This window comes from Crocuta crocuta, unplaced genomic scaffold (genome assembly GCF_008692635.1).
Source record: "Crocuta crocuta isolate KB4526 unplaced genomic scaffold, BGI_CrCroc_1.0 scaffold209, whole genome shotgun sequence".
NCBI lineage: Eukaryota > Metazoa > Chordata > Mammalia > Carnivora > Hyaenidae > Crocuta > Crocuta crocuta.
Genome location: NW_027551566.1, coordinates 3873938 through 3892664, shown reverse-complemented (window position 1 = coordinate 3892664; position 18727 = coordinate 3873938). Strand labels below are relative to the sequence as shown.

At 41.5% G+C, this 18727-nt stretch overlaps 1 protein-coding gene across 1 annotated transcript; it reads right to left on the bottom strand.

The window, feature by feature from the left end:
* Positions 1 to 423: 423 nt before the first annotated feature.
* Positions 424 to 8018, bottom strand: RBBP9 (RB binding protein 9, serine hydrolase). Its single transcript, XM_077750155.1, has 5 exons — positions 7859 to 8018; positions 6607 to 6649; positions 5711 to 5816; positions 1951 to 2036; positions 424 to 1534 (listed from the first exon to the last, which is right to left on the bottom strand). The coding sequence occupies exons 1-5, from the start codon at positions 7955 to 7957 to the stop codon at positions 1308 to 1310; spliced, it is 561 nt and encodes a 186-aa protein (XP_077606281.1). The 5' UTR covers positions 7958 to 8018; the 3' UTR covers positions 424 to 1307.
* Positions 8019 to 18727: the final 10709 nt, after the last annotated feature.

Sequence of the window (18727 nt, the reverse complement as noted above, 5' to 3'; positions counted from 1 at the left end):
TATATATATAAATAGTAAGGAAATTTATTTTTTTGCAGCAAGCATCAGATTCTGTAACATTAAGTATGAAGTCACTGGAAATTGTTTTGAGTCAATACTTAGGGATCATAACAGCCAAAAAATGTTGGGAAAGGGAAAACACTTTTTTTTTTAAGGAGTATCATCAGAAGAAAAGTCATGGAATGATGCTTGAAAGCAAGCTAAAGGAACATGGAATTTAAAAGGTAGAACTCTTTACAGAACAAAATTTGAAGTATGGAAAGATGACTTTTAAAAATTCTTAAAAATTTTTAACAAAATCTGTATTATTCCCATGGTTTCATCCTTTGACATGAAGTTTCTCAGGCTTAGAGAATTATTTAAAGCACCTGGCTAAGGTAATCCTAATGGCAGAAGTCACAAATGGGTGGCTTGGACTTTGCATGTCTTGCAGTGTTTGTAAATTTTTTATTTACACTGTCATTGCCAACTTCTGTAATCCATATGTACAAGTATTGGGGATAATTCATATACATATGAACCATGTATATAAACATATATGGTCCCTAGATATGAAAACCACTACATGAAGTTTTTCCCTCGAAAAATCAGAAAATTGGCAACAACCTGCCACCTTCCCAGATGACAACAATTTAGACAGCGCACAAGTTCTCTGTGCTGTCCTAATCCCTACCACACATCTGGTTGGCTATGCTGACATGTTTGTACAGGCTGGGCTTCTGTTCCCTGCCGGATCCAGCATACCCCTGACTCGTAGATCTGTATGTGTCCCTCTCCCTCAACATGCTTGAAGGGAGGGCAGGGGCCAAAGATGAAAGCCCTAGTCTGGGTTTACTGTCTTGGGCCAGCTCAAAACAGCTACAGTCGTGAGCTCTAAACCACCACTCTGGACCTTTAGTATTTTCTTCACCCCACCCTGCCAACTAGAAAAAGGTTCATTTCAAAGAGGAGTACAACTCCTACAACATACACAAAACTAGTTTTAATCTGGACTGGGAATCAGGAAAGCTGGATTCCACTCCTGTCTTACTGACTTTGTACAGATAAAGGTGGTTAAACTGTCCTTATGTCCCTAATCAAATGGGAAAAATACTTTAGTTCATGGCAGTTTGTGAGATAGAGATCCAATGGAAAATGGAAATGCTGTTTGTAACTTAGTTTGAATATTGAAACTGTGTTTTTTTTCAGAACTTTGATCTGTTTACTGTGTCTACTAATCATCTGATAATAGATGATTTTTATCTATTAATAACCTGATCATTGCTCTACCCCTATATTGGAATGCAAAGTAGCAGAAGTGATCCTGTCTATGCTGGTACTTTCAGCATAGACTTTACCACACTGATCAGTTCGTGAAACTCCGTGTTCTGAAAGTGGCCACGGTCAGTGAATCTGAACAATTTGGCTTCCAACCTGTCAGCCACTTCCTGTTGTTCCTTCCAGGGAAGGAAAGGATCATCAGTGGAGCCAAATTGCACAATGTGAGGGCAGTTGGCTTTGATCTTCTCCCACTGCCAGGGACGGTTGAAGTATCCTATGGGGAAAAAAATAATATATATATATGCCTATATATAGCCTATTATATATAGGATAATTCCCATTCTAGCCATGGTAAAATATGTAGCAAAAACCATAGCAGAAACACAGAATCTGAGCCTGTGAGTTAGAAGTTCATTAGTTCTCAAATCTGTAGGGCTTAATACCATAGCTATTTGTGAAGGGGAGTATGCGGCTCAGATAAAAATCAGGCCTCTAGCGTTCAATGCATTAGAGTGTAGTCTGTTACATCTCAAAGGGTCTAATTTGTAAAGAAGAAGGATGGCAATTTTTCTCATCTGTTACTAAAGGGTTTTTTTAGCCTATTCCAAAGCCAGTGCTGTTTAACTTGAACATGTAGTCCTGTGACTAAAGGAAGGGCTTTTCTGAATCGGTTTCTGCCTTCAAACTTACCACTGGCACGCTCATTTTCATCCCCCAAGTCAGAGGTGTATGCAGACACTAACACAATAGCATATACTTGGTGTGTTTCTGCATACCTGGAGAAAGAGAAATAAGGTCAGGTAATACTTAATGTTACAACTGATTGCCAAAAAAATTTTTTTAAAACACACATGAAAATTCATTTGATTTAGCTTACAGAAAGCAGGTGCTACATGCTGTTGAGGTTAATATTTTAAAAAGTAAGGAAACTACAAAACTCCAAGCCCAGTGGTTAATAATTTATCCTTGGCTACTTGTTGAGTTTCTACTTATTTTTCAAGGTAGTCCAAACCTCTTTGGTAATCCTTTCAAAAAAACAAAAAGTGGGGGCACCTCGGTGTCTGAGTTGGTTGAGTGTCCAACTTCAGCTCAGGTCATGATTTCACGGTTCATGAGTTTGAGCCCCACGTCAGGCTTGCTGCTGTCAGACTGTCAGTGCCGAGTCTGCTTCAGATCCTGTCCCCCTCTTTCTGCCCCTCTCCCGCTTGTGCTCTCCCCAAAAAAATAAATGTATATTTTTTAAGTGTAGTCATTCTCTTTGATGTGCCTATTAACATACCTTCAGTATGCATCAGCACTGCTTGGTTGGTTAACATGTAGATTCAGTCCCAGAGCGTCTGACTGAGAGTTGGTACGAGGCCCAAGGATCTGCATATTAAGGCATGTCACCTCCCCCAGCCCAGATGACTAATACAAGTGATCTGTGAACCATATTTTAAGAAATACTATACCATAGTGGAAATGTACCTCTTTTGTTGCACATTCCACATTGCATTGTATTACTTTTTGTGTTGTATTCTATCTCCCCCAATAAACCATCCGCTCCTTAAGAGCAAGTGTGAGCCTTCTTGATTTTTGTGACCCTGGTGCCTAGTATAGTGCCCAGCAGACACTCGGCAAAGGCTAGGCTAGGGAAAGATGTGGAATAATAATAGTTTCAAGGGGCCTTTGTGCCAGGAAAAATTTAGGGTTGGTATTTTGTTTTGCAGTCTAAACTTTTTGCCCAACCATTTGTTTTGAAAAATTTCAAACCTACAGGAAAGTTGAACAACAAGCACCTAGATTCATTACTTTTACATTTCACACATAAATACATCAAATGTGTCCCCTAAGAACAAGGTATTCTCTTATATATCCACAATGCCATTATTGTACCCAGTACATTTGACATTGAGATAGTAATACTATGTGTATTCATTTTTTCCCCAGTCATACCAAAGATGTTCTTTAAAACTGCTTTGCTTTTTTTTTTTAATAGTTTATTTATTTATTTTAAGATAGAGAAAGAGCATGCGTATGCACCCAGGAGAGGGACAGAAAGGGAAAGAGAGAGAATCCCAAGCAGGCTCTGCACTGTTAGCGCAGAGCCTGATACGGGGCTTGAACTCACAAACTGAGATTACCACCTGAGTCTAAATCAACAACTGAGTCACCCAAGCACCCCAAAACTGCTTTTCAATCCTAGATCCGGTCAAAGATCATGCGTTGCGTTTGTTTTTCATAACTCTTTAGTTACTTTTTTTTTTTAATATTTTTTTAAATTTATTTCTAGGAGAGAGAGAGAGACAGCGTGAGCAGGGGAGGGTCAGAGAGAGAGGGAGACACAGACTCCGAAACAGGCTCCAGGCTCTGAGCTGGCAGTCAGCACAGAGCCCGACGCGGGGCTTGAACCCACGAACCGCAAGATCATGACCTAAGCGAAAGACGACGCTTAACCGACTAAGCCACCCAGACGCCCCTTTAGTCACTTTAAAAAAAATTTTTTTAAAGATTTTTAATGTTTATTTATTTTTGAGAGAGACAGAGCACGAGCAGAGGAGGGGCAGAGAGGGAAGGAGACATAGAATCTGAAGCAGGTTCCAGGCTCTGAGCTGTCAGCCCACAGCCCAACACGGGGCTCAAACTCACGAACTGCAAGATCATGACCTGAGCCGAAGTCAGATGCCTAACTGACTGAGCCACCCAGGCACCCCTAAACTTTTTGTTTTAAATGACATTGATACTCTTTAAGAGTTGAAGCCAATTGTTTTGTATATCACCCCTAATTGAGTTTGTCTGTTTCCTCATGATTAAACAGAGGTTAAACATTTTTGGCAAGAATACTACACAGGCAATGTGTCCTTCCCACTCTATCACATCAGAGACACACAATGCCAGTGTCCCTTTATTGGTGAGATTAAGTTTGATTATTTAAGGTGATATCAGATATCCATTGTAAAGACACAATTGTCCCCTTTGTGATTAGTAAGTAATCTGCAGGGTGGTCCTCTGTGGCTCTATCAATATTCTTTTCCCCTACAATCTTATATTGCATACTGGCATGTACTTTCTCCTTGCCTACCTTTACTTTAGATGTTAATTTTTAGGTTGTAGACAATCTGCAGTAAGTTTTGTATGTATGTGTGTGTGTGTGTGTGTGTGTGTGTGTTATTTTATTTTTAAGAGAAAAACAGAGCACAAGCAGGGGAAGAGCAGAGAGAGAGGGAGACACATAATCCGAAGCAGGCTCCAGGGTCCGAGCTGTCAGCACAGACAGAGCCTGACAAGCAGGGCCTGAACCCACAAACGTTGAGATTATGACCTGAGCCGAAGTCAGACGCTTAACCAACTTGAGGCACCCAGGCACCCCAGGTATTTTTTTTAAGTTTATTTATTTATTTTGAGAGAGAGAGAAAGAGCATGAACAGGGGAGAGGCAGAGAGAGAGGATCCCAAGCAGGCACCGCCCTGCCAGCACAAAGCCCAATGTGGGGCTCGAACCCATTAACCGTGAGATCATGACCTAAGCCAAAAGAGTCAGACACCCAACCGACTGAGCCACCCAAGGTGCCCCAGTTACAAGGATCTTTAAAAGAAGGCACATCTTGATTAGCCAATAGCCTGAGAAAAATTCAGTAGGTCTTGAGCTGGTAAAGATTTCAGCATAAAGCAATTTCTTCATTTTCCAGACAATCTTTGGCAGCTTATTAACACTATGTACTGTAATTCTGCAGCTCCACATTGTAAAGCATTATTTCATAGCTTCAAATGATGGAAAAGTTATGGAATTTGGCAGGGTCCTCTGACATTCAACTCATATGCCATCCTGAGTCACTGCTTGGGACAAGAGATTACACAAAAACCATATTCCTTCATCATCCAGCCTAGGAAATATGCAAGAAACCCAGCCCTAATATGCTTGTTCAGCCAGCTAAGTCCTATCCATTAGTTTTCTATAATCCTAAAGGGAGAGACATCATCTTATAACCAAGAATATCAAAGAAGCGTCATGAATCTTAAGGCCTGGGGGTTGCAGGGTGCTATGACAGCCTCTGCCCTCCAACAAATATTTATTGAGTACCTACCATATGCCAGACACTCATCTAGGCATTGAGGTCTCAATGTCAGAGTGAACAAAGTCCCACGCTCATGGAGCTTACATTTTTACTGGCCAGAGACAGGAAATAAACAGGACATCAGATGTCGAAAAGTATAATAGATTAAAAGAGGGATACCAAGATATAAAAGGGACAGGAGCCATTGTTTCACTGGGAGTGATTAGAGTAGGCCTTAGTGAAAAGAGACTTAAAGAAGAGAAAGCCATGCAAGTAACTAGGAACAGACTATGCCAGGTAGAACAGGGGCAAGCACAGGCATAAGGTAGGTGCATAGTTGGCAAGTTCAAGGAACTGCAGTGAAGTCTGTAAGCCAGCTGGAGCCCACCCAGGGTGATAATTCAACAGGGATCGCACCTCATGGCTGCAATGGCCCCAGAACTGTGGCCTATGATGATGGTCTTCTCATCACAGTGCAGCTCCGTCTCCATGAAGGGCAGCCAGATGCTCTCTCGAGCTGTAACTAAGTTTCAGGGTAAAGAAAAAGTGTCATTTGATAGGGACAGTCTTAGTCTAATGCCACCCCACCTTTCTAACAGAGGACTACTCAGCATTTCTCAACTTAAGGACTGCAGTACCACAAGGGAGAAGGGGCTGTTTCAATACAGCCAACAATTTATGTGTTGCTGTTTGAAAGACTCAAGTCCATAGTTGTGCTATAGATATATCCGTATAAATATAGATTTTATTTTTTACCTTGTTCTTATAAGAAAATACTAGGGAAATAATAAAAATATAATTCTGAAGCTTTGATGTAAACTTTCAAACTTAAGAAATAACTCTAGACAACAGTCTCAAGTTCCCATGTATAACTATTCTTTCTTTCCTAAGAGGAAATTCCTGACACAAGTCATGGGCATAGTCAGAACAAAAGTGCAGTGTTACAGTTTGAAATATTTGGATCTCATATAGGTGCTGTAGAGTTTTATCATATCTCTGTCTCACATGAAACACTCATACATTTTGCCTGGAAATATCTGTTGAGTCTGGTGACTTATAGAAGGGAAAATCAAGTTGCTTGCAAAATTGAAAATTAAATTTTACCAAGCCCAGCTGCTTTTCTTGATCCTTACTAGAATTTTCTGCGGTGCTTTTTGGTTTACACCCTTTTCTCCAAACTACTTGCCATCATTCATTCTTAGGTATATATTCCCTTTGGCTTCTCTACTACGATATTCCTATTCTCTACCAGGAAAATGGCAAGATCAGAACCCAACAAGATGAGACTACTTAAAAACACATTTAAAACTTACTTGGGTCAGGCATGTTTTTAGCCAAACACTGGAAACCAGGTATCTATGACACGAGGGGAAAAAAAAGCTATAATAAAGAGCTTAATTACAACTAATAGTTTGCTAATAAGAAATGAGACACCTGATATAATCTCTATCAATTCAGTAAGTCTTTGCTCATGTTATGAAATGAAGCGGGTTGGGTACCATTGGATTACATGTGAACAGACAACCCTCCTGATAAACTTCCATCTGTCTGTAGTTCTTACCTACCCAGCTCTGTACATATGTGCATGTTGTACATCTCTGTTTATCATCGTAGGCATGTATCTACAGAGGCATCATGAATAGAATGCATTCTAGATAAACGGACCTGGAGTCAAACAGACTGCGCACCAGGGAGTAGGTAAAACATGGTACAAAATGTAGTACAGAAAGTTAAGAGATCCCACCCCCTGGACAGCTTCAGCCCTGCTGTTTTTGGTTTGTAGCTCTGGCCTTGGTTTTCAGCTACAATCCTAGAATGTTATTCTAGAAACGTACTCTAGAGCTCTAGCGAATGGCAACCCAGAAAGCAGTCCTATTGACTGGTTATGGAAGAAGTTAAAAAAAAAAAAAATCAAGATGTACAAGACAACTACAGGTGGACACCAATTGTATAAAACTTAGAAAGAAGCCAAGTTAAATAAGATATTGTTCAAAGTATACACACACAATTGCAAAAGTATGTTCATTTTTAAAAGAGGAGCAAATGAAAAAAATTTCAGAATGGCAGGGAAATGCGATGGGGAGATATACATGTGGCTTCGAAGGTATTGTTAATGTTGCAGATTTTAGTTTGGTTATGGAGCCTCAGGTATTCATTACATTATACTTCATAATTTACATATATGTTACATACTCTTTTTTCTATATTAAATATTATACATTGATTTTTTTTTTTTTAATCTGAGGCAAGAAGCAGAGAAGATAGATGTACACTTATCTAGGAAGCCTCAAATCTGAACCAGCATTGGACGCAGGGAGACGGGGGTGCTCTAAGAGGTGATGCCTTGTACTCTAACCACTGAACCTTCAGAGAAGTCTTGCGGGCAGTTTTATCCACCAAAATTCTGACCATTAGTTCTAGAGTTTGAGACAGGGCAGCGGAGAGCAATGAAAACACACAGGGCTTCGCTGACGGGGAGGGGGTCTGGAGGCGAGGTGAACGCACACTCAAACTTCAGTCGGCTGTCCCCTCAAGGCTCCCAGCGCAGTCGGGCTTGTCGCTTACCTGCTCCAGCCCCTTCTTCACCCAGCCGTACCAGCCGTGGGTGGCCACATCCCCGCCTCCGTTCCCGGGAACAATAACTGCCTTGCTCGGGGAAGCCATGAGCGCAGAGGCGCCAAGGTCGACCAGCAGCAGAGCCTGCGGGGCCGGGAGCCCGCGGCTGCATCCGCTGAGGAGCCAGCACTGTGGCATTCTGGGAGTTGTGGTTCTGGGCTGCCCGCGGGCCGGCTCGTGGATTGTGGCCGCCCTTACCGCAGAAGATGGCCAAGGCAAACTTGCCAGTTTCCAGCAAATGTAAATCGCCTTTCACTTGCCTCTTGCTAGCGTTCTGGACCCCTCCGCGCTTTATTTGGGACAGACTGTGACAAGCCCAGAATATGTCTTCTCTTTACTAGAATTATGATATATTTTTATTGGAAAGTGTGGTGATCCATATATACAGAAATAATCTTTTTATGAGTTAAGAACTCCTGGAATTCATATTACTTTTTCTTCTGATTCAAAACATTTGTTGCTAGTACAATTGTCACTGTCAGCCCTGGTTGTTATTTTTCATTGCTTTCAATGCTGTCCTTTTAAAAGGTATCACCATTGGTGATGGCACATGGATAACAGTCACACTTGATGTGAGAAACACAGGCAGGAGAAAAAAATTAATATTTCATTATAACTTACAGCCCACTAACAAGTCCTTGAGACAGGCAGAGTGACATCCCTCTGGGAGCTCAGCTCCCTTGACGATGACACTTTGCTAAGGGCAAAAGGCAATCTTAACATTATCCAGACCTCCTGGATCCTGTAAGTCTACTTTTTTTTTAAATGTTTTATTTATTTCTGAGAGAGAGACAGACAGACACACAGACAGCGTAAGCAGGGGAAGGTCAGAGAGAGAGGGAGACACAGAATCGGAAACAGGCTCCAGGCTCTGAGCTGGCTGTCAGCATAGAGCCAGATGCAGGGCTTGAACTCACTAACCGCGAGATCATGACCTGAGCCGAAGTCAGACGCTTAACCGACTGAGCCACCCAGGCGCCCCAAGTCTACTTTATTTATTTATTTTTTTAANCGTTCGTCTGTTGATGGACACTTAGGCTCTTTCCATGTTTTGGCTACTGTTGAGAGTTCTGCTATGAATACTGGGATACATTTGCTCCTATGCATCAGCGCCCCAAGTCTACTTTAAACATAAGAAAGTTCCTTTGGAAACTTCCTTTACCTCCCCCCACCCCAGATATATGTTGACAATCATTCTCCAAGCTTATAGCCCCCTGATATACATCTGAAGGATATCATGATTGAGGTTTTACTAAACAGTAATAAATGACATTTTCCTAACAGCAGCTAACCCCTCAAGGTCCTGGACACCTTGTTGCTAAAATACCTTAGAGACTTTCCTGTCCCTAACCCCCTCCCAACCTGAAGGTATACAATCAGTCACCATCACAACCCCAGTGCAGCTCTTTCTGCCCACAGATCCTGTCTCTGTGCTTTAATAAAACCATCTTTTTGCACCAAAGATGTCTCAAGAATTCTTTCTTGGCCATTGGCTTTGAACCCCAACATTTTCCACATCAATATTTTAATGAATTTAGAGACTGGGAAAACTGAGGTAGCAATGCAGTGGTTACCTATTATAATATGGCAGTCCTGAAATTTTAGGAAGCAGTCCTACCTTACAGATTTATCAAAATATTTTATACCGAGGTGGGAAGATGTACATTTATGTGGTAAAAAAAAAAAATGGGAATAAACAGGGGCACCTGGGTGGCTCAGTCCATTAAGCATCCGACTCTTGATTTTGGCTCAAGTCATGATCTCCCAGTGGTGGGATGGAGCCCCACATGAAGCTCCACACTGGGCATGAAGCCTGCTTAAGATTCTCTCTCTCCCTTGGGGTGCCTGGGTGGTTCAGTCCATTAAGTATCTTACTTTGGCTCAGGTCATGATTTCAAGGTTCGTGGGCTGTACTGACAGATCAAAGCCTGGAGCCTGCTTCAGATTCGATGTCTCCCTCTCTTTCTGCCCCTCCCCTGCGTGTGGTCTCTCTGTCTCTGCTCTCTCCCCCACTCAAAAATAAAATAAATATTGAAAATAAGTCTCTCTCCCTCTGCCCCTCCCCTGCTTGGGTGCTCACTCTCTCTCCTCCCTCTCTCTCTCTCTCTCAAAAAAAAAAAAACATTTGGGAACAGAAAGTGCTTCTTATTCCTTGCCTTTCCTATGAAGTTACTCACTTTGTACATCAGGTATGTTTCTGCATTTGTTACCGAGAAACACTCTAAGGCATTTTTTTTTTTTAGTTTATTTATTTATGGGGGGGAAGAGAACGAGGTGGGGAAAAGAGTGAGGGAGGAGAGAGAATCCCAAGTAGTCTCCACACTGTCAGCATTGAGCCCAACGCAGAGCTCAAACCTATAAACCACAAGATCATGACCTGAGCCAAAATCAAGAGTCGATGGCTTAACTGAGGCTCCCCCACAGTTTATTCTTTGAATATGCACAATCAGGTGATCAAGATACACTGCCCCACCACCACGTTCTTTAGGAAAAGCCAGGCATATTCTTCTTGAACCTTAGACTATGAATTTTTTTGAAAAAGGCAATGTTATTGGGAAGCCTGGGTGGCTCAGTGGGTTAAGCATCCTACTCTTGGTTTTGGCTCAGGTTAAGATCTCACGGTTTCTGAGTTGAGCCCCACATTGGGCTCCATGTTGTTAGGATTCTCTCTCTCGCCCTCTCTCTGCCCCTCTCCTGCTCATTCTCTCTCTCTCTCTCTCAAAATAAATAAACAAACAAAAGTCGAGGGGTGCCTGGATGGCTCAGGTCATGATCTCGCAGTCTGTGAGTTCAAGCCTCACTCCTGTCAGCAGACAACCCACTTCAGATCCTTTGCCCTCCTCTCTCTGCCCCTCTCCCACTTGCGCACACACACACACACTCACTCGCTCTCTCAAAAATAAATAAAATATTAAAAAGAAGTCAGTGTTATTGAATTTTATTTATTTATTTATTTGACTTTGAAATTATTAATTGTAATGTATAATACATTAATGCAAAAGCATACTAGTTTCCTAGGGGCATCATAATCAGTCTTTATAGGTAACATACATAGATAATATCTATAAAGCCACTTCCGTACATAGTAGTTTGAATTTTATCATTTTTTAAATGCTTATTTTTGAGAAAGAGAGAGACAGAGTGCAAACAGGGGAGGAGCAGAGAGAGAGGAAGACACAGAATCCAAAGCAAGCTCCAGGCTCCGAGCTGTCAGCACAGAGCCTGAGGTGGGGCTAGAACCCACAAACCATGAGATCATGACCTGAGCCAAAGCCAGACACTTAACCAATTGTGCCACCCAGGCACCCCATATTAGTCTGAATTTTAAATACCTTATTCACTTCAGAAGGAATGAATTACTGAGACACACAACACCATGGATTAATCTCAAAATAATTGAGTGAAAGATGCTATACCAAAAAAAAAAAAAAAAAGTACATACTATCTTATTCTACTTACTTAAAACTGCAGCGGGGTGCCTAGGTGGTTCAGTCTGTTGAGCGTCGACTTTGGCTCAGGTCATGATCTCACACTGTGTGAGTTGGAGCCCTACATGGGGCTGTGGGCTGACAGCTCAGAGCCTGGAGCCTGCTTCAGATTCTGTGTCTCCCTCTCTCTCTGCCCTTCCCCTGTTTACATTCTGTCTCTCTCTCTCTGTCTGCAAAATAAATACACATTAAAATATAATAATAATAATACGTTAAAACTATAGAAAATAACAGGGGCACAAAGAAACATTGTGGGGTGACATACATGTTCATATCCTGATGGTGATAGTCATCAAAACTTAACATAAGCTGTTTAAAAATTTTTTTTTGCTATTTTTTTTTAAAAGAAAGAGAAAGCAAGCAGGCACAAGTAGGGAAGAGGAGCAGAGGGACAGGGAGAGAGAGAATGAAAAGCAGGCTCCACATTCAGCACGGAGCCCAATGTGGGACTTGAACTCATAACCCTGGGATCATGACGTGAGCCAAAATCAAGAGTTGGATGCTCAACCAACTGAGCCCCTAACATTTAAATGTAAATTAAAATAAACAGAGGCAGGGGCGCCTGGGTGGCTCAATCGGTTAAGTGGCTGACTTTGGCTCAGGTTATGATCTCACGGTTTGTGAGTTCGAGCTCCATGTCGGGCTCTGTGCTGACAGCTCAGAGCCCGGAGCCTGCTTTGGATTCTGTGTCTCCCTCTCTCTCTGCCCTTCCCCTGCTCATGCTCTGTCTCTCAAAAATAAATAAACGTTAAAAATTTTTAAAAACATAAATAAAACAAGCAGAGGCATTCCTGCAGCCTAGAGATCATTTGCTTAGTGGTTTTTAGTTCAAGGAACAGTGACACTCTATTAATAGGAACTGTGAGCTGCAAAGGATTTATCCTTCCTTAAGATTTAAGATCTGTCTTTTATCAGCAGCTCTTTCTGCCCACAGGCCCTGTCCCCATGCCCCGTGGTTGATAAAATCACGTTTTTGCACACACATGCAACACATAAAAGATCTTTCTTTTCACTCACAAGGTAGTTGGTTTTCCTTTGAGAAGGAAAAAAATAAGGCAATGGACTCAACTGTCAACACTCTCAGTTTTGGTCGATAATGATGGCAAAGATTACGTACTTACACATAAACCCACCTTGTTTTCTTTTCTACTTTTTATCTCTTGGAAAAACATTTTCTGAGCTTGCCATTATCAAAGAAAAAATCGCTTAGTTTCAAAACTAAAACATCATTTTTATGAACTAAAAACATTGAAAATGCACATTTCTGTCTGGTACATCATTTGCTAACATTGAACGAGCCATTCTCAAGAACTCGACTGTTTTCATTCTTCTGACACACTCAGCCACCACCAACCTCCGAGATTCTTTCTGAATCACCTTCCTTTGCCTGAACTTTTCTTTTCAGGTCAGAATCTCTTCTTTAGGCAGTTTGTCTGTGACTCTCCTAAGTTACTGTCCAGGCAATCTACCTTCTGTGGTTCCTTTGCCATTTCTTTCACATTTTCTTATTGTTTTAACCAATAAGAAGAAAAGGAAATATAAGGAAAGCTTCTCTGGAGTCTTGAGGGACACATCGGAGTCATGTGGGAAAAGCATGGAGGTGATCAGGTTGTTCTTAGCAAAGAGGAGGGATGGACAGGGCACAGAGGTGAGAGGCAGCACACAGGCTAGGAGAGACAATTGGTTCAGTGCTGTAGGACTGATGGGGCTTCAGTAGATGGGGCATCTACTTTATCCTGTGAGTGAGGGAAAGCTAGGTTGTTTTAAACAAGGCAAGGTCAGAGGCAGATGTGTGACTCTGAAAAATCTATCTGGCAACCAAAGTGAGATTTGGCTTTGGCAAAACTTGGGCAAAGAGAACATTTGGGAGGCTGTTGTGGTAATTTAGGAAAAAGGAATGAGGGCTTGAACTAGATATAAATGAGAAGCCTTTAAAATAAAATAAATAAAAATCCATAGGCCCAAGTGATTCATTATTACTTTCCAGGTTGGGGTGTTAGAGAGGTAGGGGAAGAAAAAATATCTTTTCCTTCTACCCTTCTAGGTTCTTGGCTGGGGTTCTGAAACAAAAGACATATGAACAAGAGAAAAGCATACAAAAATTGATTTTCTAATATGTTTTACATGACATGGGAGCCTTCATCAGGCAATGAAAACCCAGGGCGCCTCGTGGCTCAATCTGTTAAGTGTCCGACTTCAGCTCAGGTCATGATTTCACAGTTCATGGGTTCGAGCCCCACATCAGGCTCTATGCTGACAGCTCAGAACCTGGAGCCTGCTTCAGATTCTGTGTCTCCCTCTCTCTCTCTGCCCCTCCCCCCTTGTACTCTCTCTCTCAAAAATAAACATTAAAAACATTTATTTAAAAAGGAAACGAAAACCCAATAAATCAGTTAAACCAGATTATGAAGAGTGGTATGTCATGAGGAAAATGCAATAGAACAAAAGGATATGAAATAAGGGTAGTTAACTGGAAATAATTTAGCAAGGCCTGTTCATTCTGATTCCTCTTAGCATCTTTCTGTGAAAGGGAGTTATACATACAATGACTTCAAAAGATTTAAAGAGTCATAGGACCAAAGGAAAAGCCTGATAAATCCAGCTTGACAGAAATATGGTTTTTTAATATTTACATATTTATCTTGAGAGAGAGAGAGAGCACACACAGGCTGGCGAGGGGCAGAGAGAGAATCCCAAGCAGTCTTTGCACTGTCAGTTCAGAGTCCTCTTGTCAGTGCAGAGCCCAACGCAGATCTTGATCCCACAAACTCTGAGATCATGAGCTGAGCCAAAATCAAGAGTCAGACACTTTACCAACTGAGTTACCCAGGCACCCCTAACAGAAATGTTTTACTAAGGGGATGAATAGATCTCTGTGGCCCTATCTCTCATAAGACCTGCTTTTTTAGCCCTAGAGGCTGGGGAATACAATCTGGGAGACATCCCCGCCACACACACACAGGAGGAAATGTTTGAGAATAGTTGTGTCATAGTCATATCTCCAGGGAAGGTTAAGGATGTTATGCTCCAAGGATGTACTTAATAGTATGTTTGGACAAAAGAAAGTGTGGGAGGGGAACAGCTATTTTGGAGAATGCTTCAGGTCCCAGAGAGATAGTCACTGTGGATTTATCCAAGATGGCATTTGTCTGGCTCACATGGCACCCATCTGTCTGCAGATGTAACAAATGTCTCCTCCTGGTGAAAGCAGAGCACCTCTCACATGATGATCTTAAGACTTGTTTGGGGGAGGTCAGTGGGCCCCTCCTTGCACCTACCCTTGCTCAAAATCCTTCAGCTTAAAATATTCAATATGCTTATGTGTCATATTTTGGTAGTGTGTCCTGAACCCCACCAGAGAGGAGGACCAAGAATAATTCCCTAGTGACTGGGATGACTGGGAGAATGATACCTCCAAGTGAAATAGAAAGTACAATAGATAGGTTAGTTTAGGGCAAGGGGAATGATGAATTCAGTTTAGAACCATTATAAGATAAACTGAGGCATAATAAAATTCAAAGAGCTGGGGAGCCTGGGTGGCTCAGTGGTTGAGCGTCCAACCTCGGCACAGGTCATGATCTCGCAGTTGGTGGGTTTGAGCCCCACATAGGGCTTGCTGCTTTCAGTGCAGAGCCTGCTTTAGATCTTCAGTCCTCCTCTCTCACTATCCCTCCCCCACTCACGTGTAATTTCTCAAAAATAAACATTAAAAAAATTTTTTTTAATTATAAGAGTTTATTTGAGTGAAAATCAATTTGAATCAAATAGCACCAAACTGGAAGTGGTTAGGACCCCTCTGTCTACAGGAGTCAGGGAAAACACTTAAACAGAGGCGTAGAGGCCAAGAGAAGAAATTATTTGATTGTCCAGTTGGCTGTTGGTTGTAGTCAGTGTTTCGATCTCATAGCCTTGAGGCATTTCTGTACTTACATTTCAGGTTGCTTATGTAGGCTGCCATGGCATTAGAACCCCATCAGTCTAACGGTCTTCTTTTTAATTAACAGGACATATGGAGATTGGGGTGCCAAGAATGCCCAGAGATTCTAGCAGGTTGCTGAATATATGAATCTCATGTTGGATAAGTATGAGCCAGAGATATAGAAATTAGATTACAGATGATAAGAAATATGTCAGGAAAATTATGAAAGACTCTGAAATAGTCAAAAGAGATTACTGGGTGAACTTCCATGGAATGTTGGGCATTTTTTAGCTTAACGATAACCCACAACCCTCGGACCAACTATGCTGGGCATTTTTTAAAGGACTCTCTGGGGTCACCTGATTGTAAGCGGTGTGTGCCTCTATCTTTGACAAAGCTATTTTACAACTCCGCAGAGAAAGAAATTAATTTACAGAAAACTGATAGTAATGCAAACATTTCCTGTGCATAACAATGCAAATGAATCTTGTCCGCAGAAATGCAAATGAATTTTGTGTGGTAGGGAGTATGAATCTATAAATCAAATTCTTCTGGGGCACCTGGGTGGCTCAGTCGGTTGAGTGCTCAGTCGGATGAGTCGAACACTCATCACACTTCGGCTCAGGTGATGATCTCAACAGTTCGTGGGTTCGAGCCCCGCATCAGGCTCTGTGCTGACAGCTCAGAGCCTGGAGCCTGCTTCCAATTCTGTGTGTCCCTCTCTCTCTGCCCCTCCCCTCTGTCTCTCAAAAATAAAAAAATGTTAAAAAAAAAATTTTTTTTTAATTCTTCCTTGAACCAGTCACAACATCCTTACTTGTTCCCTCATTAATAAATGAGTTTTTGACATATTCTCATTTTACATTGGTATGAGGGCCAGAATTTTACCTTTTTGAGACTTTAACAATTTTGACGGTTTCACCAGAATCCCAATAGATTCACCTGACACAATGAGGTAAATCATGTTCCTGAAGATTACTTCCTGGGGTGCTTAATTAAGCCCAGGCATATTTTGCTTTTGGCTCCCAGAGTGAAGAGTGAATATTCAAGCGACAATCATACAACAATGTACTGACTCTGTTTCTCTAGGTTTTTTCTTTAATGATTCTGTATTTTTGGTTTTGTTTCTGACACATCTACAGCTGATATGTTTCTCCTCATTGGTGGCAACAGTGATTAGAAACTTGGCTTTATATTCTAACCATTTGGTGGTCTCACTAAGCTATTGATAGAGATATATTTTCTTTTGGAAAAGAGAGGACAGAGAATCTAGTTGGTCTTTTTTGTTTGCCTTTTTTAATCTGAGTTCAAATCAGTAAAGATTTTCATGCCTAATGGGATGAAGAATGGCTTTATGATATCTGATCGAGTGAGTTTTTGTGTTTCTGTGTTCACTTCTGACCTGTGATAAAAGTTGTAGAATCAAAGCTGTATACTTTCTTTGTGTCTATGCATCTCTGTGTCTTTATGGCTGTAACCAAGAAAAGCCTTCACAAATTGTGGAGTTTGAAATGCTTACCAAGCTTGAAGACCTTTAAACAATTAGATTAATATGTCTCTATTTTTTAATTAAAACATATTTTATGTTTATTTCTTTATTTTAAGATAGAAAGAGAGAGAGTGCGAGCAGGGGAGGGGCAGAGAGAATCCCAAGCAGGCTCCACACTAACAGGGCTGAGCCCTACACAGGGTGGTCAGCAGGATGGGGCTTGAAGCCAGGAACCCTGAGATCATGACCCCAGCCAAAATCAAGAGTTGGATGCCCAACCGAGCCACCCAAGCACCCCAGATTAGTAAGTGTCTTAAAGGAGCTCTGTTCTGGGATCCCTGGGTATCTCAGTCGAGCATTCGACTTGATTTTGGCTCTATTTGTGATCCCAGGGCTGTGGGATTGAGCCTGAGTCAGGCTCCATGATGAGTGTGGAGCCTGCTTGGGATTCTCTCCCTCTGCCCCTCTACCTTCTTCCCACTCACCATCTCTCTCTAAAATTAAATAAACAAATAGGAGCTCTGTTCTGATTGGCTTATTGAGATAAATACATATTTGCATAAATCAAATATTCCTAAAACTCCCAGAAAATAAAGAAATTAAACTTCGAATACTTTAAATGTGTAAGATTTTTTTTTTTTTTAATCCTTCTTAGAAATTTCTAGTATAGAAAGAGGGCAGGGTCATGTGTAGCAACATGGATGGACCTTGAGGGTGTTATGCTGAGCGAAATAAGTCAGGCAGAGAAGGACAAATATCATATGTTTGCACGTATAGGAGGATTAGGAGGAACTTGATGGAGGAACAAGGGGGAGAAGAAGGGCGGAAATGGTGGCGGAAAGGGAGAGAGGCAAACCATGAGAGACTCTTGAATGCTGACAAAAACTGAGGACTGATGGATGTGAGGACTGATGGGCATGGAGGAGGGCACTTGTGGGGATGAGCACTGGGTGTTATGTGGAAACTAATTTGACAATAAACTATTTGCAAAATAAATAAATAAATAAATAAAAGAAAAAAAAAGAAAGAGGGCAGGGTCAAATAACTAAAGCAAGTCTTTGGTAAATGATATTCTTCTAATGTTTGGTTAACAAAAACCACACACAGCTAGGTCTTTTCTCAGGGTAAACTATAATACAAACGTGTATATATTTTAATTGAGTTTGTTTCCTTACTGAGAGATTAATGCAAACTGCCTAAATTTATTCGCTTAATGATGAAATAACCTAATCTTATTCTGACATGTTTTAGGAAGATGAAAATCGTCTAAATTTGTTCAACAAAAGTGAATTACTTGACAAACTTCTTATATTAGGAGTATGTTTCATAATACATCGCCTTAAAACTAGTTTGTGCTCTGTAACTTAACATTTCGTACTACGTTGAGCTAATGAATGATACATCTTGGAGGTCTAGATACATTCTAAGCATCATTTTAAGTTTATATAGCTTTGCTTCTTTTTTTAAAATATAGAGAGGCTGTATCCCGAGGTCACATTAATAAATGTGCTCATTTTCGTCTCTTGGAAAAAGGTGTATAACGGCTGTGGTGGCTGTAGAAAGTTGTGTTCTCTATGAGTTTTCTTAGCCTCCTAAGATGCTTGAATATGGAGAACAGGGCTAGACATGCAGAGAGTAACTGTCCGCTAGTGTCAGCCCCTGAAGAGAACGCGAGGCCAACACAGCGAGCAGTAACATAATGGTAGTTAACATAATAAAGTATTTCTGTACCTGTTGAATTCCCAAATCCAGAGCGGGCGGCCCAACGCTCCCTCCTCCCCGCCCTGGTCCTTGCCCCGCTGAGACCTTTTCCGGCAAGCTTCAGCTTGCTCCGCACGGCGCCCCTCCTTTTTCCGGTGCTACACGTCATCATTCTCGCTTCCCGGTAACTAAGGCGATGAGAGGGACTTTCTAGTGAGGCG